This window comes from Spermophilus citellus, assembly GCF_964194105.1.
Source record: "Spermophilus citellus genome assembly, chromosome: 9".
In the NCBI taxonomy this organism is placed as follows: Eukaryota; Metazoa; Chordata; class Mammalia; order Rodentia; family Sciuridae; genus Spermophilus; species Spermophilus citellus.
The window spans coordinates 51,664,674-51,687,795 of NC_138191.1; the positions used below are offsets into that span (position 1 = coordinate 51,664,674).

The following is a 23,122-nucleotide window of genomic DNA, read 5'->3' on the forward strand; positions in this document are numbered from 1 at the left end:
GGGTATTTATTTTTGTTCACAGAAATCTACTTCATTAATTTTATATGATGTAGGGTGTTTCCCCATGTATAAATAACATTTAAGGATTTCCCTAGAGTATATTTAGAAAGAAATGTAATTACTGTGCAATTTCAAATCTCTAATTTTTAAGGTATTACCAAGTTGATCTTCAGAATAGTTGTCCTGGTTTATTATATTCCTATAAATTATATAAATATTTAAATAAAATATTAATGTTCATTTGCTATATATAATATGTACCAGTTATAGAACATTTGTTTTATACATGTTTTGGGTTTTTTAGGTTTTAATATAACTGCAGGGGTTGATGACAAAACAGGATTTATTTATGGAGGAAATCACTTAAATTGTGACACAGGGATGGATAAAATGGGAGAAAGTGACAGAGCTAGAAACAGAGGAATCCCAGCCACTCCAAGGTAGTATTTATTTTAAAATGCTTTTGTAATTATGCCCTTTTTAAAAATTTATTTTTAAAATATATATCTTTTAGTTGTAGGTGGACACAATACCTTTATTTTATATTTATGTGGTGCTGAGGATTGAACCCAGTGCCTCAGGCATGCTAGGTGAGCAGTCTACCACTTGGGACCCCAGTCCCTAATTATGCCCTTTTAATTTACCATTTTAGTTTTTTAAAACACATACTTGTACAATCTTTTACTCTATTATTGATGTATTCTTCATATTAAATCAATAAAAATTTGCCTCTCTTCCTATCTTCTATTTTCTGATTCATCCTTTCTTTCTCCTCCTTATGCAGATATGTTCCTTTTGATATACGTTATATAGCAAAGCTGTCTGTTATTTTTTTTTTTAGAAATTATCAAGGTTTTAGCCTCTGTAAGTACTTAAAAATCACATCTTATGACCTATTATCCCAATGGTTAATATTTCATTGTGCATATTTTTAAAATATGAGCAACCATCAGTTATTCTGTCTTTTATTTTCACTTCATAAAAAGGGAATCTTTTTTCTTCCTAGTTCTTTAAACTTTTACCCCGGAATTTGTCTTTTAAGAGTTTTTCTTTTTTTATTTCAGAAGCTATCAACAAATAGCTTCTTTTACTGTATTAAGCTGAGAAGCTCTTTTCTTCAAAATTTACCTTCAGTCAGAATTATCCAAAAAGTAATTTTTAAATAGTTGCTACTGGACGGAGGGGTGTAGCTTCCTGGTAGAATACTTCCCTAACTTAGGTGAGGCCTGGTTTCAATCCCCAGCAAAAATATATATTTCTTATAAAGTCAGGATTTCTTAGTAGATAGTTGCTTTTATAATGAAATGGCTATACTATTCATCAGAATTGTTTATTGAATACCTTCTTAAACTAGAGCCTAAATGAATCCTAATTAGAGAATAAAATTTACTTTTCATTTTAGAGATGGGTCTGCTGTGGAAATTGTGGGCTTGTGTAAATCTGCCATTCATTGGTTGCTGGGATTATCCAAAAAAAAATATTTTTTCTTATCATGAAGTTAGAGTAAAAAGACATGGTAAGCTGTTCTTTTTATTTACAAAAAAAAAAAAACCTTCCAATACTGTCTGTATTTTAACTATGTACTCATCATTTGATGCAGTTAGCTAATATTAGAAAACCATAAATTTCAAGAAGAAAGAAAAATCATTAATCTACTCTATGGAAATTGTAGCAAATTTAGTTACTAACAATATTTTTGATAGCAGTTTAAATGGAGGTACGAAAAACAACATAGTTACTGCCTTATTGTGCTTTTCTTTTATCTTAGTGTGACTGTGAACAGGTTCTATTTTCATGAACAATTTTGAAATCTTTACATCTTTTTTGAGAAAATTCTGTCCAATTGAAATATTATTTGAGCCACATAAACAATTTAAAATTTTCTAATTCATTTGATAAAAGTAAAAAGAAACAGATGAAATTAATTATGTTTCATTTAAGATAATGTTTGTGAAATATTATTCAATATGTAGTCAATATAAAATTATTCCTGAGCTATTTTATATTTTGGGAAGTACTAAGTTTTTGAAATCCAGTAAATGTTTTATATCACTCTCAATTTAGGCTAGCTACATTTTCAAAAAGTGGCCAATTTATTTCTCCCTAGTAAATAAAAAGTAATAAGTATACTGAATATGACTTTTTGACTCTTATTACAGGTTTGAATTGCTTTAAATGTCTGAAAATGGCATGTCTTTTCATCATTTTCCAGGGAAAGTTGTAACAGTCTCATATGAAGAATGGAACAGAAAAATATAAGACAACTTTGAAAAACTGTTTCATGTTTCAGAAGATCCTTCTGATTCTAATGAGAAGCATCCAAATCTAGTTCACAAACGTGGCATATACAAAGACAGTTATGGAGCTTCAATTCCTTGGTGTGACTACCAGCTCAGGCCTAATTTTACCATAGCAATAGTCGTGGTAAATGAAGTGTTTGTTACTGTCCAAATTGTAATATAATTTACATATTTTTTTTTATTTTTTACTGTTTTCATTGAACTGCAGAAAAGGACATTGCTTACTAGCTAGTTTTATATAGTCTTTTATAATTAAAAAGGTCTGCTTATCACCTTTAACATTTACCAATCAGTATCAAAAAATAGAAAACAATGGAAGATGATCAATGAAATGTTTTCCTGATGTATTTTTCACATCCTGAATACACTTAGAAAATGATATTTGTGAAAGACACTGTGCTTGGATTTTGCTATTTATGCCAAATCCAGCTGCTTCAATGAGCCCCTGACCCACCCAGTTTCCTGAAAGCTAAAGATGTCTATATTTCCAGTCATCTGTGCCACAACCAGTGCCTCAGCATGCTAGATGGGAAGTTCTGGAGTAGTGAATTACCAGGAATAGCTTAAATTCACATGATCTTTTCTTTGTTGTATTGATTATTAATAAATTATGTATAGCCAAGGATTCTAGAGTCCTTTTTAAATTCTGCCTAAACTATGAGGGCAATAAAATAGAGGTTTGTGTTACTCCATGCCTGCCTAGCTGTTTCCATTTTGTCAAAAACATAACTAAACATGGTATTATAAATTGCAGTAGAATGAAAAACACACAGGCACACAGGACAGCTTTGTTTCAATGTGCATTTGAGTTTATTAATCATTAACATTAACTGTAGGTCAACCACCAAAATTAATGCAGATTCTCCTCTCCTTCTTCTCTGTATCACAAGTAACTTTACACTGTTCTACATTTTATTATGATCCTAGAAGCAGAAAGTGGGTTCAGATATACCTTAAAGGAAAATCTTGTAAATATTATAAAGAATCAATTACATGATTTGAAGTGTTTTCTATATTCCTAATAACTATGGCAACTTCCTGTTGATCTAGTACATTTTTGAAAAACACCCACACATTTTCCTAACTTCTAAGGCCTAGAACAGTGCTTCCAAGTTAGCCTCATTGAATTAAATCTGGTTAGTCATCTACTCTTAAATTCTGACCACACTGTATTTTTAAATAATATTCATTCTTTTCCAAGATGATGATTTGTATATGTAGGTGGAAACTACTTCTTCTGTGATGTGAAAAAGTTGTATATTTACTTTTGACATTCATTAGGCCCCTGAGCTGTTTACTACAGAAAAAGCATGGAGAGCATTGGAGATCACAGAAAAAAAAATTACTTGGTCCCCTTGGTATGAAAACTTTAGATCCAGAGTAAGTTGGAATCTAAGTATTAAGAATGTTGCTAGTATTATATTTAATCCAAATATATTAACACCAGCTATTAATTTTTCTTACCAATAACATATCCAAAATTTCATTCAGACTGAGTTTTTGAAAGCCTCATTTGTACCTACATTAAGCATCAGTACTCAGAATGCCTCTGTCTTATTCTGTATTCAATAATCAATTAGAGTTTTAGTTTATAAAACTAATGTCATGAATATTTTCTGATGTGCATTTTACTGGTGGTAAATTATTATTATAAACATTAGAAGTTACAGATATACATAAAGAAAAACATGAAATTACTTTAAACCCCTTTATCTAGAAATAAGCATCATTACCATCTGATCTATCTGTGCATTTTTGTATAATTTGGACCATATGTGCATATACCTAGGAGAATTTATGCAAAACATTACATGGGGTCAATCCCCAGCACCACAAAAAGAAAAAAAAAATTATTCCCTTGCTTCCTTTCTTCACCTCGATTCTACTCCTCAAAGGTGGTCATTATTTTCTATATTGTTCCTACTAATAGCTGTTTCCACATTTCTAAAAAAAATATATATATATATATGCTGCTGTTGTATGATATTTTAAGTATTTGGTATTATTCACATACAGTGATGACAGGTGATGATTTAATTCTGTTCTCAATATTACTCTTCTCCATCCTTTCTTTGTAATTATACTACTCTTTTTACTTATATCCATAAATGATTTCATTTTCATTTTAGAGTTGTGTGTTTATGTCATCATGTATTTCTTGTCCTTTACAACTTTGTTTTTTTCTTGAGTTTCTAACAACCCTTCAGTTTTTCCTTTATGATTTTTCTTTAAAAGTTGATACTTGTTATCAACTTGCTTTCTGTATGAATTGATGCCAGAACCTCACCTTTGTAGAATTTTCCTACTTTACTATGTACTCATTTCCATCATGAGATGCAAAATTTTGTATGTTTTATCTTAACTACATTCTGAGATTCTAATATTTTCAGAGTATTTAAGAAGCACTGATCAAAAGTTTATTTTTGTGGCCACATCTATCTTACTTTAAAAAATCCTTTGTATTTAAATTAAATCAAGTATACATAGCCCTTGTATTGTCTGTTACAATAATTTTGTAATATTGTTTGCTGAATAACTATGTTATAAATTTTACATACTATCAGAATGTATGTTGAATTGCTATTTGTAGTCTGATAATATGCCAAATATAATTTTAAAATAACTTCATGGAGAAGATTCAAAAACAACATTTATAATCTATAACCAGTAAAACCTTATCTATAATATTTAGTAATTCAACTTATTATATGGCTATTTCAATTATTATTCATATATTAGAGACCTTTTGAAATACTTGACTTTTTTTTTACCTTTTCTTTATTTTTTTTATTGGTTGTTCACAACATTACAAAGCTCTTGACATATCATATTTCATACATTAGATTGAAGTGGGTTATGAACCCCCAATTTTACCCCAAATGCAGATTGCAGAAACACGTCGGTTACACATCCACAATTTTACATAATGCCCTATTAGTAATTGTTGTATTCTGCTACCTTTCCTATCCCCTACTATCCCCCCTCCCCTTCCCTCACATCTTCTCTCTCTACCACATCGACTGTAATTCATTTCTCTCCTTGTTTATTTTCCCATTCCCATCACAACCTCTTATATGTAATTTTGTATAGCAATGAGGGTCTCCCTTCATGTCCATGCAATTTCCCTTTTCTCTCCCTTTCCCTCCCATCTCATGTCTCTGTTTAATGTTAATCTTTTCTTCCTGCTCTTCCTCCCTGCTCTGTTCTTAGTTGCTCTCATTATATCAAAGAAGACATTTGGTATTTGTTTTTTAGAGTTTGGCTAGCTTCACTAAGCATAATCTGCTCTAGTGCCATCCATTTCCCTGCAAATTCCATGATTTTGTCATTTTTTATTGCTGCATAGTACTCCATTGTGTATAGATGCCACATTTTTTTAATCCATTCATCTATTGAAGGGCATCTGGGTTGGTTCCACTGTCTAGCTATTGTGAATTGTGCTGCTATGAACATCGATGTGGCAGTATCCCTGTAGCATGCTATTTTAAGGTCTTCAGTGAATAGTCCGAGAAGGGCAATAGCAGGGTCAAATGGTGGTTCCATTCCCAGCTTTCCCAGGAATCTCCAAACTGCTTTCCAAATTGGCCGCACCAATTTGCAGTCCCACCAGCAATGTACAAGTGTACCCTTTTCTCCACATCCTCGCCAGCACTTGTTGTTGTTTGACTTCATAGTGGCTGCCAATCTTACTGGAGTGAGATGGTATCTTAGGGTGGTTTTGATTTGCATTTCTCTGACTGCTAGAGATGGTGAGCATTTTTCATGTACTTGTTGATTGATTGTATGTCCTCCTCTGAGAAGTGTCTGTTCAGGTCCTTGGCCCATTTGTTAATTGGGTTATTTGTTATCTTATTGTCTAATTTTTTTGAGTTCTTTGTATACTCTGGATATTAGGGCTCTATCTGAAGTGTGAGGAGTAAAAATTTGTTCCCAGGATGTAGGCTCCCTATTTACCTCTCTTATTGTTTCTCTTGATGAGAAAAAAACTTTTTAGTTTAAGTAAGTCCCATTTGTTGATTCTTGTTATTAACTCTTGTGCTATGGGTGTCCTATTAAGGAATTTGGAGCCCGACCCCACAATATGTAGATTGGAGCCAAATTTTTCTTCTATCAGACGCAGAGTCTCTGATTTGATATCAAGCTCCTTGATCCATTTTGAGTTAACTTTTGTGCATGGCGAGAGAAAGGGATTCAGTTTCATTTTGTTGCATATGGATTTCCAGTTTTCCCAACACCATTTGTTGAAGATGCTATCCTTCCTCCATTGCATGCTTTTAGCCCCTTTATCAAATATAAGATAGTTGTAACTTTGTGGATTAGTCTCTGTGTCCTCTATTCTATACCATTGGTCCACCCGCCTGTTTTGGTACCAGTACCATGCTGTTTTTGTCACTATTGCTCTGTAATATAGTTTGAAATCTGGTATCGCCATACCGCCTGATTCACACTTCCTGCTTAGAATTGCTTTTGCTATTCTGGGTCTTTTATTTTTCCATATGAATTTCATGATTGCTTTATCTATTTCTACAAGAAATGCCATTGGGATTTTGATTGGCATTGCATTAAACCTATAGAGAACTTTTGGTAATATCGCCATTTTGATGATGTTAGTTCTGCCTATCCATGAACAGGGTATATTTTTCCATCTTCTAAGATCTTCTTCTACTTCTCTCTTTAGGGTTCTGTAGTTTTCATTGTATAAATCTTTCACCTCTTTTGTTAGGTTGATTCCCAAGTATTTTATTTTTTTTGAGGATATTGTGAATGGAGTGTTTTTCCTCATTTCCGTTTCAGAAGTTTTGTCGCTGATATACAGAAATGCCTTTGATTTATGCGTGTTGATTTTATATCCTGCCACTTTGCTGAATTCATTTATTAGTTCTAGTAGTTCCTTTGTAGATCCTTTTGGGTCTTCTAGGTATAGAATCATGTCGTCCGCAAATAGTGATAATTTAAGTTCTTCTTTTCCTATTTTTATGCTTTTAATTTCTTTTGTCTGTCTAATTGCTCTGGCTAGTATTTCAAGGACTAAATTAAATAGAAGTGGTGAGAGAGGGCATCCCTGTCTTGTTCCAGATTTTAGAGGGAATGCCTTCAACTTTTCTCCATTCAGAATGATGATAGCCTGAGGCTTAGCATAGATAGCTTTTACAATGTCAAGGTAAGTTCCTGTTATCCCTAGTTTTTCTAATGTTTTGAACATAAAGGGATGCTGTACTTTGTTGAATGCTTTCTCTGCGTCTATCGAGATGATCATATGGTTCTTATCTTTAAGTCTATTGATGTGGTGAATAACATTTATTGATTTCCGTATATTGAACCATCCTTGCATCCCAGGGATGAATCCTACTTGATCATGGTGCACAATTTTGTTGATGTGTTTTTGTATTCGATTCGCCAGAATTTTATTGAGGATTTTTGTATCTAGGTTCATTAGAGATATTGGTCTGTAGTTTTCTTTCTTTGAGGTGTCTTTGTCTGGTTTCAGGATCAGGGTGATGTTGGCCTCATAGAATGAATTTGGAAGGGCTCCCTCTTTTTCTATTTCCTGAAATAACTTGAAAAATATTGGTATTAATTCTTCTTTAAAGGTTTTGTAAAACTTCTGTATACCCATCTGGTCCTGGGCTTTTCTTGGTTGGTAGTCTTTTGTTTGCTTCTTCAATTTCATCCATTGATATTGGTCTGTTCAAATTCTGTGTATCCTCCTGACTCAGTCTGGGCATATCATATGACTTAAGAAATTTATCGATGTCTTCACTATCTTCTATTTTATTGGAATATAGGTTTTCAAAATAATTTCTAATTGTCTTCTGTATTTCTGTAGCATCTGTTGTGATATTGCCTTTTTCATCCCGTATGTTAGTAATTTGAGTTCTCTTTCTTCTTCTCTTCGTTAGCATGGCTAAAGGTCTGTCGATCTTATTTATTTTTTCGAAGAACCAACTTTTAGTTTTGTTAATTTTTTCGATAGTTTCTTTTGTTTCAATTTCATTGATTTCCACTCTGATTTTAATTATTTCTTGCCTTCTGCTACATTTGCTGTTGGTTTGCTCTTCCTTTTCTAGGGCTTTGAGATGAAGTGTGAGCTCATTTATTTGTTCGTTTTTTTTTTTTCTTTTTTTGAGGAATGACCACCAGGCGATGAATTTCCCTCTTAAAACTGCTTTCATTGTGTCCCATAGATTCCGATATGTTGTGTCTGTATTTTCATTTATCTCTAAGAACTTTTTTTTCCTCCTTTATGTCTTCTGTAACCCATTGATCATTCAGTAACATATTGTTCATTTTCCATGTGATGTAGGATTTTTTCTTCCTTATTTTATCATTGATTTCCAGTTTCATTCCATTATGATCAGATAAAATGCATGGTATTATCTCCACCCCTTTATATTTACTGAGGGTTGCCCTATGGCAAAATATATGGTCTATTTTTGAGAAGGATCCATGTGCTGCTGAGAAAAAAGTATATCCATTTGATGATGGTTGATATATTCTATATATGTCAGTTAAGTCTAGGTTATTGATTGTGGTATTGATTTCTATAGTTTCTTTATTCATCTTTTCTTTGGAGGATCTGTCCAATGGTGAGAGAGGTGTGTTGAAGTCAGCCATAATTATTGTGTTGTGGTCTATTTGATTCTTGAACTTGAGGAGAATTTGTTTTATGAATGTCACAGCACCATTATTTGGTGCATAAATATTGATAATTGTTATGTCTTGTTGATGAATGGTTCCTTTTAACAGTATATAATGTCCTTCTTTATCCCTTTTGATTAACTTAGTCTTGAAGTCGATTTTATTCGATATGAGGATGGCCACCCCTGCTTGCTTATGAGGACCGTGTGTGTGGTATATTTTTTCCCATCCTTTCACCTTCAGCCTGTGTATGTCTTTTCCAATAAGATGTGTCTCCTGGAGGCAGAATATTGTTGGATTTGTTTTCTTAATCCATGATACCAGCCTATGTCACTTTATTGGAGAGTTTAAGCCATTAACATTCAGAGTTACTATTGATATATTGTTTGTACTTCCAGCCATGTTTGATTATTTATCCTTTTTTAAAAAAAATTTAGTTTGTTTCTCCATGATTATCTTTCCCCTCACCCTCTGTCTTTACCGAGGCACTTCCCACTGATGGTTTTGGTTATTGTTTTTCATTTCTTCCGCGTGTAGTGTTTTGCTCAAAATGCTTTGCAATGCTTGTTTTCTGGCTGCAAATTCTTTTAACTTTTGTTTATCATGAAAGATTTTTATTTCATTGTCATACCTGAAGCTTAATTTTGCTGGATACAGAATTCTTGGTTGGCATCCATTGTCTTTCAGTGTTTGAAATACATTGTTCCATGACCTTCTTGCTTTCAGCGTCTGTGATGAAAAATCCGTTGTTAACCTTATTGGTTTACCCCTGAATGTAATCTGTCTCCTTTCTCTTGTAGCTTTTAATATTTTCTCTTTGTTCTGTATATTGGATATCTTCATAACAATGTGTCTTGGCATTGGTCTACTGTGATTTTGTGTGCTCGGTGTCCTGTATACATCTTCAATTTGTATATCTGTTTCCTTTTTTATTTCTGGAAAGTTTTCTGTAATTATTTCATTCAGCAGATTACTCATTCCCTTGGTTTTAATCTCTGTACCTTCTTCTATCCCGATGACTTGTAAGTTTGGTTTTTTATGTTATCCCATAACTCTTGGATGTTTTTCTCGTGATTTTTTACCAGCCTTTCTGAGTTGGCTAGACTCTTTTCAAGATGATATATTTTGTCTTCATTATCTGATGTTCTGGCTTCTACTTGCTCCACTCTGTTAGTGATACTCTCAATTGAGTTTTTAATTTGGTTTATCGTTTCCTTCATTTCTAGAATTATTGATTATTTTTTATAATCTCTATCTCCTGATAAAGATGCTTAACTTCTTCTTTTATCCGTTTATGTAATTTATTCTCAATGTGTTCTTTCGCTGCTTGAATTTGCTGTCTCGCATCCTCTTTAAGGTTTCATTCCATCTGTCTAAGGTGTTCCTTGAGTTCTTTATATGACCATTTTTCTGATGACTCTAGGTCCTCCTGAATATTTAGGCTGTCCTGCATTGTTTGTACTCCTTTTCTTCCTTGCTTTTTCAAGTTGCTCATGTTACTTCTTGTTCTGTTTGACTGCTGAGTTACTGTTTACTCCTATAAATTTATTTGATGCTTGGGAGGAAAGGTATTAGAAGGGAAGGGAAGAAGTCACTAAAGAGAATGAGAGTAAGCAGGTACAATTCAAGGAAGGGGGAATAAGAAAATTGAAAAGAAATGAAAAGACAAAAGAAGAAAAAAAATAGGAAATAAAAAAATAAAAAAAAAAATAAAATAAATAATAATAAAAAATTAAAATTAAAATTAGAAGAAAAAAAATTAAACAAAAATTGTAAAAAAAAATTTAAAAAACAACAAGTAAAATGAAAATGAAAGAAAAAACCCAAATCAAAAAAAGATGAAAAAAAAAACTAATAAATGCAGTCTTAGAGTTTGATTAACTTCTCTTCCAGTAGGTGGCGCTGTGCCCACCAGGCCAAGTTTCTCCTGTCAATATGTGGGACCCTATCACTGTGCATCAGCTCCTCCTCCCAGACTGAGCGAGTCTCCAATCCTGAGTGCCTAGGGCCTCCTCTTGTGTCTAGTCACTTCCCCACTTTTCCTCTAGCCAGGCCCCTCTCACGGGTGCCACTCACCACAATCCTGGGTACACGCCAGGTCTGCTGCTCCCGGGAGCCCTGTTTTCATGAATGACTGGGCACACTCTCCCAGTTTGCCATTACCTCAGACCCTTAGTTTGTACAGTTTGGGGCTGATAATCCTCAGCAAATTTTACTTGCCCTCTGGTAGCCACGGCCCTGGTAGCTGGTGCAAGAGACCTCAGTTGTCAGCACTGGTGGGAGCAGTAGCCGGGAGTTCTGGGCCGCGGGTCCGGGCCATGTCTGATTCCCTGGGTCTGGCTATTGCGCTCATGGTAGAGCTGGGGGGGGCCCTTAAGGTTTCCCCGATGTGTGGAGAGGGAAGGCTAGGGAATTACACACCTGTAGCCGCAGGTTTCAATGAAGTTATCTCCTCCGCTGTAGTCTGGTGACGTCAGTTCTCTGCCATGGTGGTATCTCTTGCAAATGGCGACAGTTCGTTTCCCTTTGCCGGGTGACCAATGCAACGGGTGGGTCCTTACTGTCTATCCCAAGCCCCGTTTCACACCTGTGGCCACTACGTATGAAGGCTCGGTTGGCATTTACCTCCGTAGGAACAGAAGGGCCGACCATTTGTTTCAGCCGGATGGATTAATGCTGAGTCACAGCTGTTTGTCTGTGGGAAGCAGTTGAACGGGAGCTTGAATTCAGCCAATTCGGGCTCAGTGTGTGTTCTGAGAGGCCCAGACTATTCGACCCAGATCCATGTCAGTTCAGCATTGCCTAGTGATGCTGGGCAAACAGAATTTAGATTGTTTACGACTCCCTATGCCTGCACAGCTGAAGAGGTCAGAGACTTGATCTCTCCGCACCCGCCGCCATGTTGGAATCCCAGTATATCCTTGACTTTAAACCAGTGGTTAATGTCAAGCTGACTCCTGGAAGGCAAGATACCTGAATATTTAATATTTTTTTTATATTAGTCAGTATTTGTTAATCATTCCTAAACACTTTGCTAAAGTCCTCTGGACACATTATATTCTTATTTAAGATTAAATTATGTTTTAATGCTGAGCTTATTCTATGAATTGGAAGATAATATGATTATTTCTCTTAACATTGCTATTGAAATGTTTTCAATGCTTTCTATGATATCTGAGATTCTTTTATTTAACTTAAGTTCCAATCATTTTGCAGTGATATGGTTTACTGTGGAATATACGACAATGCCTTAGAAAATGACAGCTTCAATGTTGCTAGAGGTTTCAATTATCACCAAGGACTTGTAAGAATTTCATTTTTCTCTGAGTTTTCAGTTATTTTTCAAATAGTTTCAGATATTCACAGTTCTTTTTCTTTCCTTTACTTTTAAATTATCTTTTATCAGGAATGGCTATGGCCTGTTGGATATTTTCTTCGTGCAAAGTTATATTTTTCCAAATTAATGGGTCCAGAATGTAGTGCAAAGACAATGTTTTTGGTTAAAAATGTTCTTTCTCGATATTATGTTCATCTTGAGAGGTAAGTTGTCATGGGCATGTAATGTCTATAACTGGTGTGTCCTCAGTTCATTAGATATTAGGTAAGCTAGGTTTCCTTGGGATTCATTTCTCTGTGCTCTAGGTATCTCAATGAAGCTTGAAACATTTCTTTTTTAACATGGCAGAGTCCATCGTGGAAATTTTACCTTCCCTTCTATTACTTTAGATAGTAAGTTACTTAAAGCTAAGGATTTGATATTGTTTTATTTGAACATATGGAAAAGCCTTTGATTTTCAAAATGTAGCTCATATTTTTAGAATGTAGTTAGCAAAGAATAAATACAAAAAACAAAAATATTTGGATCAGGCCTTTTGAACTAGTTGATATATATATATATATACACACACACACACACACACACACACACATATATTTTCAAAAATGTTCCAATTATAGTTAAAATATTGGAATTGGCCTTTTGACTTATTTCAAAAACAGTTTCTCACCTCCTCTGTCCTAATTATTGGCAGATTAACAGTGTCAGAGTTACATATTTTTCTAAAATGGTACAAATGTCATCAAGGCTGTCTTAATTTCTCAAATTCTAGATTATGCCTTCATCTTATTGGTCAGACTAATTATGCATAATTGGCATAAATTGTATCACCTCTCTTTCAAGAACTTAAGGGACTGCAATGTATCTAGCAAACATTGCATGGAAATTGGTTTTCATTAGCTTAAATATACTCACAGAAAGCCCAACTCTGTCATTGCCCTGTACTGTTTCTGGGGGTTTTGTATTTATTTTCTCTTTCTTCCCTTTTGTCTGTTAAAAAAAGTAAGACTATCTGGCATGCATAGGGTCATTCTACTTTTACCTGTCATCTCATCACTTCAGACCTGTTATGAGACCTTGTTCTAGTAATTAATTATTTTCTCTCAACCACCGCCACACCTGTTGTGACCTCCTACCTTATACCTCTTGAGTGCTGACATCTTGCTTTGAAGTACTTGTAATCTATCTTAGTCAGCTTTCTCACTGCTGTGACCAAAAAGACCTGACAAGAACAGCAAAGAGGAGGAAAAGTTTATTTGCGGGCTCACTGTTTCAGAGGTCTTAGTCCAGAGATAGCTGGCTCTATTCCTTGGGTCTCAACTCCATTTCTTAGGGTTTGAGGTGAGGTTGAATATCAGGGCAAAAGGGTGTGGTGGAGAAAACAGTTCAAGACATCACAGCAGGAAGCAGAGAAAGAGCTCTACTCCTCAAGGACAAAATATATATCCCAAAGTCACATTCCCAGTGACCAACCTCCTCCAGGTACATCCTCCCTGCCTATAGTTACCATTTAGTCCCTGTCAGGAGATTAAATCACTGTTTGGGTTAAGGCTGTCATAACCCAACCATTTCACCTCTGAATCTTACATTTTCTCACATGAGCTTTTGGAGAACACCTAATCTAAACCATAACACTATCCTTTCCTTCTTTTCTCCTCCTCTCTCTTATTGTAGGTACCCCCTTTGTTCTGCCTGTCTAATGAATTTAGGGATGAATTTTTCAGGAAAGGAGACTTCTTTATACTAGTGTGGGTATATTCCATGTACTAGTGTCCACATTTAATTGTGAGCAGCATAGTTTTATAATCTTATAATTTTAGTAAGTTTATAACCTTGTTTTATTTCATAATATCAGTAGGATTTTGTTATGGCCAGGGCTGCCATAACAAAGCACCACAAACTGAGTGACTTCACAGAAGCTGTTAAACAACAGGATATTGTCTCAATTTCTGCAGCCAATAATCTGAAATCAAGGCATGGGGAGGGCCATTCTCTCTCTGAAGGCATTAGGGCTGTGACAGCAAACCTTCAGTCTTCACTGGACATTCCTTTTGTGTGCATATTGATGTCCAAATTTCTCCTGTATAAAGATGGCAATCATATTAGATTAGAGCCCACCTTACCCCAGTATAACCTCATCTTAACTAATCATATCTGCTAATAACTAATCATGAATGTGGGAGATATAGTTCAACCACTTACAGATTACCCAACTATCCAACTTCAGAGATTTGGCATTTCACTCTGAAGTAACTTTAATACTTGTAGACATTTAAATAATTTTTCTATATTTTACATTTCTATTTGATAGATTTTTTTAAGGAATATAATACCAGGCTAGGGTCATAGCTCAGTGATAGAGTGCTTGTCTAGCACATGTGAGGCACTAGGTTCATTTCTAAGCACTACATAAAAAATAAAAATAAATAAAGGTATATGTTCATGTATATATACCTTAATTAACAAATAAATATAATACCTAGCTTCTTTGATAATACCTATCAAAAATATCTTATCTTCATCTCATGGAAATATTTTCCTATTTTAATTATGAAATATTTCCTATGTACAGAAGAATATTTGTAACACAGCTGAGTTCCAATGAAAAATAAGGAAATTAATATATTCTCACAACCCCACTTAAGAAGAAAACATTATGGGCTGGAGTTGTGGATTAGCTGGAACGTTCTCACTTAGCATGTGCAAGGCCCTGGGTTCAATTCTCAGCACCACATAAAAAAACAAATAGATGTTGTCTATCTGCAACTAAAAAAAAATTAGAAAAAGAAATATTACAGATTTCTGTATTTTCATTTTTTTTTGAAATTTACTTCATATTTAAGGCTGTATTTTGAAACTAAGAATAAATTAGATACAATAATAGTTCTGTGTTCTGCTAGTGAGGCCTAGAACACATTTTTTAAGCTTTATTAATGTCTCTTAATTCTGTATAAGTAAGGAGTAATTCTAACTCCTGTATCATAGGGTTAAGGTGAGCATTAAATGAGGTAATGTATATAAATTACCAAATATTAGAACATAAGTATATACTATATAAAGTTGTTATTTAGTAAAATGAAAATTGTCATTTTTTCCCAGTGACAATTCCTAGTGTTTATTATTTTATTTAGTTTTACACTTATATCAAGATGACACATGGGGATGTACCTTAAAAGTAGAGTGCTTGCCTAGCATGTATGAGGCCATGGAGTCAATTCCCAGCCCAACAAAAACAATAATCACACATACTAACTACATAATAACAATTTGAGTCTTATAACTTATTCTAAAATTATGAAATTAAGCATCAAATAATATTCGTATATTGCCTGGAACGGTGAGGATTTATAATATTTCTAACGGATAAAAGGATCCTTTGTATTTGAAAGTTATAAATCCTAAGGATAATGTTAGTCTTTTCTTCATGCTCTTCTTCCGTGTTCTGATCTTAGTTGCTCTCTTTATATCAAAGAAGACATTTGGCATTTGTTTTTAAAGAATTGGCTAGCTTCATTTAGCATTGTCTGCTCTAATGCCATCCATTTCCCTGAAAAATCCATGATTTTGTCATTTTTTAGTGCTGCGTAATACTCCATTGTTTATAAATGCCACAGTTTTTTAATCCATTCATCTATTGAAGGGCATCCAGGTTGATTCCAAAGTCTAGCTATTGTGAATTGTGCTGCTATGATCATTGATGTGGCAGTATTCCTATAGTATGCTCTTTTAAGGTCCTCAGGGAATAGACCGAGAAGGGCGATAGCTGGGTCAAATGGTGGTTCCATTCCCAGCTTTCCTAGGAATCTCCATACTGCTTTCCATATTGGCCGCACCAATTTGCAGTCCCAACAGCAATGTACAAGTGTACCTTTTTCCCCACATCCTCGCCAGCACTTATTGTTACTTGACTTCATAATGGCTGCCAATCTTACTGGAGTGAGATGGTATCTTAGGGTGGTTTTGATTTGCATTTCTCTGACTGCTAGAGATGGTGAGCATTTTTTCATATACTTATTGATTGATTGTATGTCCTCCTCTGAGAAGTGTCTGTTCAGGTCCTTGGCCCATTTGTTGATAGGGTTGTTTGTTATCTTATTGTTTAATTTTTCGAGTTCTTTGTATATTCTGGATATTAGGGCTCTATCTGAAGTGTGAGGAGTAAGAATTTGTTCCCAGGATGTAGGTTCCCTGTTTATTACCTCTCTTATTGTTTCTCTTGCTGAGAAAAAACTTTTTAGTTTAAGTAAGTCCCATTTGTTTATTCTTGTATATAACTCTTGGCCTATGGGCGTCCTATTAAGGAATTTGGAGCCCAACCCCACAATATGTAGATTGGAGCCAACTTTTTCTTCTATCAGGCGCAGAGTCTCTGATTTGATATCTAGCTCCTTGATCCATTTTGAATTAACTTTTGTGCATGGCGAGAGAAAGGGGTTTAGCTACATCTTGTTGCATATGGATTTCCAGTTTTCCCAGCACCATTTGTTGAAGATGCTATCCGTCCTCCATTGCATGCTTTTAGCACCTTTATCAAATATAAGATAGTTGTAACTTTGTGGATTAGTCTCTCTGTCCTCTATTCTATACCATTGGTCCACCCACCTGTTTTGGTACCAGTACCATGCTGTTTTTGTCACTATTGCTCTGTAATATAGTTTGAAATCTGGTATCGCTATACCGCCTGATTCACACTTCCTGCTTAGAATTGCTTTTGCTATTCTGGGTCTTTTGTTTTTCCATATGAATTTCATGATAGCTTTGTCTATTTCTACAAGAAATGCTGTTGGGATTTTGATTGGCATTGCATTGAACCTGTAGAGAACTTTGGGTAATATTGCCATTTTGATGATGTTGGTTCTGCCTATCCATGAACAGGGTACATTTTTCCATCTTCTAAGATCTTCTTCTATCTCTCTCTTTAGGGTTCTGTACATTAAACAGAGACGAGTGGGGTGGGAGAAAGGGAGAGAGAAGGGAAACTGTATGGAAATGGAAGGAGACTCTCATTGTTACACAAAATTACATATAAGAGTTTGTGAGGGGAAAGGGGAAAAAAAAAAACAAGGGAGAGAGTTAAACAACAGCAGATGGGGTAGAGAGGGAAAATGAGAGGGAAGGGGAGGGGGGATAGTAGGGGATAGGAAAGGTAGCAAAATACAACAGTCATTAATATGGTATTATGTAAAAATGTGGATGTGTAACTGATGTGATTCTGCAACTTGTATTTGGGGTAAAAAATGGGAGTTCATAACCCACTTGAATCAAATGTATGGAAGATGATATGTCATGAGCTTTGTAATGTTTTGAACAACCAATAAAAAAAATAAAAAAAATTAAAAAATAAAATAAATCCTAAGAATAGAATAGGAAAAAGGACATCTTTAGGATATTCTGGTTTATTTTGTTACAAGTGACTGTTTCTGTATTAAAAGGCAAAAAACATGAGGTATTAACTATTTTGTTAAAATGTGTTAGATTATGTCTCATAAAAAATCCTTTCTATTTTTCAGATCCCCTTGGAAAGTACTTCCAGAACTGACCAATGAGAATGGCCAGTATTGTCCTTTCAGCTGTGAGACACAAGCCTGGTCAATTGCTGTTATTCTTGAAACACTTTATGGTTTATAGTTGGTTCAGATATATTTAACAAATATACAACTTCATTATGCAATACAAGATCATAATGCAAATGCCTATGTATAAAAATTCAAGTTTTTAAAAATTTTTTCATATAATATTGATGTCCAATTAGGTAAAATTATAAAAGCATTGATTTTTCTTTTTCTTTTTTAATCTATAAAGATAACTTTCAATTTGAATAGAGAAAAATTATGAATACCAACAGAATTTTCTTTTGAGTTCATTAAGTATTCTTCAAGAATAGAAATCCAGAGTTAGAAAAAGAAAACTTATATAATCTTAAATTTCTACAAAAGTGAAAATGGAAAAGTATCTTTAAATTGTGATATATATTCTGGAACAATGCATACTGAATAGGCTGTGGATAATTAACGTCCTCACCATGTACTATGACCTTCTTGTTTTTTTTTTTTTTTTTGGTACTGAGAATTGAACTCATGGGCACTGAACCACTGAGTCAGCACTATGTTTTGTATTTTATTTAGAGACAGGGTCTCCCAGAGTTTCTTAGTACCTCTCTTTTGCTGAAGCTGGCTTTGAACTTGCAATCCTCCTGCCTCAGCCTCCTGAGCTGCTGGGATTACAAGTGTGCACAACTGCACTCGGCCTACTACTGCCTTCTTAATACTTTATTCAATATATATTTCAGAAGTACTTCATAAATGTAGAATTATCAACATTTCTACCACATATGTTCATAAATGAAGCACAGATGTTCAAACTGTGATTTTATTTTTTCACTGATATATCAATATGTTTTCAAATGTTATGAATGCCAATAGTTTACTAAAGACAACTGACTTGTGCTAATGATGCATAGACTGGGAAAAACATAGAGCATTAAGATATTTATTTCATTAAATACAGTTTTGTAAAATTAGCCTCAAGTTCAGTTTCCTGTTAAATGAGATGACTTACATTTTCAAAATAGAAATTGTTGGATATATTTATGAGAACTTTCAAGAAGAAAAGAATGTTATAATAATTTCTAAAACTTGATAGCTCTCTCTAGTTTCTGTGCAAGTCTATTGACAGAGCATAAGGAACACTGGTTTCTGTTAATTAAAGGCTACAATGACAAATTCAGTATTAAGAACAATCATTTTTTTTGTTGTTGTTGGTACTGGGGAATCAAACCCAGAACATCATACATACTAGACAAGCAATCTACCACTGAGCCACATCCCCAGAATGACAACAATCTTAATATAATAAAACTATTCAGTAGTTATCTTGAATCCAATAAAATAATTTGAAACATTTTGTTTTAAGATACCTTAAACTTGAAAATGACATAAAAGTAAAAAGGTTTTTAACATTTATAAGAGTTTACATTATTGCATAGTACTTATTTCCTAGATGGATTTTTTTTACTATTTTTTTCTCAAGAGTAAATGATATATTAAAATTCACTTCACCTAATTTTTTTTAAAATTTTATGTTGCTATAGAAAACTTAATGTTATATATGAGGGTGACTTTGTATTTCTACAGAGGTTAGAGGCTAAATAGAGAAAATAACCCTTAATGAGAAAAATCTATGAATATCCACAATAAAAGAGCATAATATAATCTTTTAAAAAATGTTACCAAAGGAATAGAAAATCAGACTTCTTGAAAATTAAAACATGATCTCACAAATGGAGTAATTTACATTAGTCCAGAAGAAAAAGACAAGGAAATGTCTTAGGCAGGTTTTGAAGGAAAAAAGAACAATACAGAAAATGTAAGGGAACTATAGAGAATATGTATGCTTTCCAAGCAAGTACAAGGCCCTAAATTTTTAATTCCCAGGACTACAAAATACAAATTTATAAATATTTATATGTGTGTTGTGTATGTGCACACACACACACACACACACACACACACACACACACATATCACCAAACAAGAGCTTCAAGTACAAATTACAAAGACAGAGGGTGGGTGGGGAAATGGGAAATATAAATCAAGAAAAGTTCAAAGAACTAAAGTGCTCACAACTGACAGAGCTCATGTAGTGGCCAGAATACTGCATGAAAATATATCCACATCAAAATACATCATTATAAAGTCTTATAATAATTGGGGGGGCAATATTTATATGAAATATAAAATATTTTTTTCTCTTTTTATTTGACAATAGGTTCAGAATAAAAATTTAACCTGTTGAAGGTATAATTTTAACACTTCACAGATGTCATGTGAAGTAAATTAGGACAGATCTACTAAATGCCTTCTGTTTTCCAGAGCTGGACACAGTCTTGCCATTTTTGCCTTGTTGCCACTGACTCGATAAATTCCCTTGAAGAGAAAAGAAAAACAGTATGCAAAATTTTAATTTAGTACAAAGGGCTAAATACAGACATCTAAACAGAGTTGATGGATCGACTTTAATTTTTATTAGTATTTAAAAAATACAAGTTGAAGTCAAATAAATAAACATTTTCCAAATAAATATGAATAAATTCAGTTATTACAAAGGGAGATTGCTGATTTTCTTAAAGTCTCTTTTTCATTAAAAAAAATCAAAAAGGCATTTATGTTTTTAGAGTTTTAAGAGTTAACAACATACTTCTAAACACAAGGCTGTCTTTTTAATCCCTATAGCACACATTTTTATTATGAAAGAAATGCCATCTGGCTCCTTTTTGGCAATGCATAAGAATTCTGCTCCAAATAAGTGAGTTTTCCCCCAACGTTTCTGATGTCCACAAACAATGGCTAAGTTTTCCATGCATTTTTTTATGGCAGACATTATAATAAAATGATATTTGAAAACTGATTGACTCAGCTTAAAATTATTCACAACTAAGCAAAGTACAGGCAGATTAATAACAACAAAAATAAGTTTAACAGTACTGCTTGTGGTTTGTGAATTATATTTAACAGCAAGACAAACTAGAAAACTAGAAATAAACTGTGGGAATTTATTAAAAAGTGTGATGGCATATGCCTATGATGCCAGCTACTTGAGGGGTTGAAACAGGAAGATCACAAGTTGAAGGCCAGCCCAATCTAGCAAGACTCCATTTCAAAACACAATTTTAAGAAGGGGTAGAGTGCTTGCCTGGCATGTGCAAGACCTTGAATTTAGTTCACAGGAGTACAAACAACAAATTTATATATATTTATATATATGTTTGTGTGTGTGTACACACACACATCTCCAAATATGTAAGATCATAACAAAAAAGTATATAGCAAAATAAAAAATTGTGATCCCACAAATATCTTGCCTCTTTGCATTTAAGAACTCAGAACAGGACAATGCATTCACAGTATCTACATCTTTTGGGAAATCTCCATTTTCTGAACTTATGGGTGGCAGCTGCTTTTGCCATTAATGGTTGCTGAAATGTTCCAAGGGAACTGGGTCATTACAACAGAAATGTTAGAATGTAATAAGGGTAAAATGACAAGAAAACATATACCACATGATATTATACTTGGAATAATTTTTAGATTTTGAGATTTTTTATATATTACAAAAAGCTATTATTTTGCATTTTTAACATGAAAAAAGCATCTCATTTATTGATCTCTTATAAAACACACATTTTCTCTTTTTTATTTACTTATGACAGTGTAGTGCATTACAATTCATATTACATATATAGAGCATAATAGTTCACATCTCTGGTAATATCCAAAGTATATTCATACCAATTCGTGTATTCATACATGTATTTGGCACAATGATGACCATCTCATTCCACCATGATTTCTAACCCCATTTCCTCTCCCTTCCCCTCCCACCCCTCTGCTCTAGAGTTGGCCTATTCCTCCCTTGTTCCCCCCTCCCTTCCCCACTATGAATCAGCTTCCTTATGTCAGAGAGAACAATTGGGATTTGTTTCTTTGGAATTGCCTAACTTCACTGAGCATTATCTTCTCCTACACCATCCATTTATCTGAAAATGCCATGATCTTATTCTCTTTTATTGCTGAGTATATAGGATTTTGGAAGAACCCTGCATGTTTTTATGCAGAAATTAACAAGTTGATTCTAAAATTTATATGAAAATGTTAAAGATATGGAAGAGACAAAGAAATTTTAGAGAATCTAGACTTCTTGACTTTAAGATTCACTGTAGACATACAGAATTCAAGATTTGAGATATTGGCCTAGAAAGAGACATGTAAATCAACAGAATAAAATAGAATCCAAAAATAGACTCTCATGTATTTAGTGAAGCTATTTCTTTTTGTAAAATTTATTTTATTTTTTTAAATACATGACAACTGGAATGCATTTCAATTCTTATTACACACAGAGAGCACATTTTTTTGTATCTCTGGATATAAAGTATGTTCATGTCAGTTTAAGCCATTATACATGTACTATATTTTTTGCATTACAATTCTTAATACAAACATAAAACAATTTTTTTTATATCTTTGTATATAAGCTATGTTGACACCCATTTCAAGTCTTCATATATGTACTTTGTATAATGATGTCCATCACATTCCAACATCTTTGATAATCCCCTTCCCCCTCCCTTTCCATCCCACCCCTCTTCTCTATCTAGAATTAATCTCATCCTCCCATGCTCTCCCTCCCTACCCAAGTATGAGTCACCCCTCTTATATCAGAGAAAATATTCAGCACTTGTTTTGGGGGGATTGGCTGACTTCACTTAGCATTACCTTCTCTAATGCCATCCATTTACCTGCAAATGCTATTTCTTTTTTCATGCTGAGTAATATTCCATTGTGTATAAATGCCACATTTTTTTTATCCATTCATCCACCGAAGGACATCTAGGTTAGCTCCACAGTTTAGCTATTGTGAATTGTGCTGCTATAAACATTGATGTGGCTGTGTCCCTGTAGTATGCTGTTTTTAAGTCCCTTGGGTAAAGTTCGAGAGGAGGAATAGCTGGGTCAAACGGTGGTTCCATTCCCAGATTTCCAAGGAATCTCCATATTGCTTTCCCAACTGGTTCCACCAATTTGCAGTTCTACCAGCAATGTATGAGTGTATCTTGTTTTCCATATCCTCACCAGCACTTGTTGTTTGTCTTCATAATAGCTGCCATTCTGACTGGAGTGAGATGATATCTAAGAGCAGTTTTGATTTGCACTTCTCTGCTTGCTAGAGGTGATGAGCATGTTTTCATATATTTGTTGATTGATTTTATATTCTCTTCTGAGAAGTGTCAGTTCAGATCCTTGGCCCATTTATTGATTATTTGTTGTTTTTTTTTTCTGTTGCTTAG

The 23,122-nt window shown here is 33.9% G+C and overlaps 1 protein-coding gene across 1 annotated transcript; it reads left to right on the forward strand.

Annotated features, from left to right (window-relative positions):
• The first annotated feature begins 302 nt into the window (after positions 1-302).
• On the forward strand, positions 303-17,947 carry LOC308657318 (glycogen debranching enzyme-like). Its single transcript, XM_081308882.1, has 7 exons — positions 303-440; positions 1,403-1,516; positions 2,213-2,424; positions 3,582-3,680; positions 12,156-12,243; positions 12,346-12,479; positions 17,787-17,947. Exons 4-7 carry the CDS (start codon positions 3,661-3,663, stop codon positions 17,902-17,904), a joined length of 360 nt encoding a protein of 119 aa, XP_081165008.1. The 5' UTR covers positions 303-440; positions 1,403-1,516; positions 2,213-2,424; positions 3,582-3,660; the 3' UTR covers positions 17,905-17,947.
• The last annotated feature ends 5,175 nt before the right edge of the window (positions 17,948-23,122 follow it).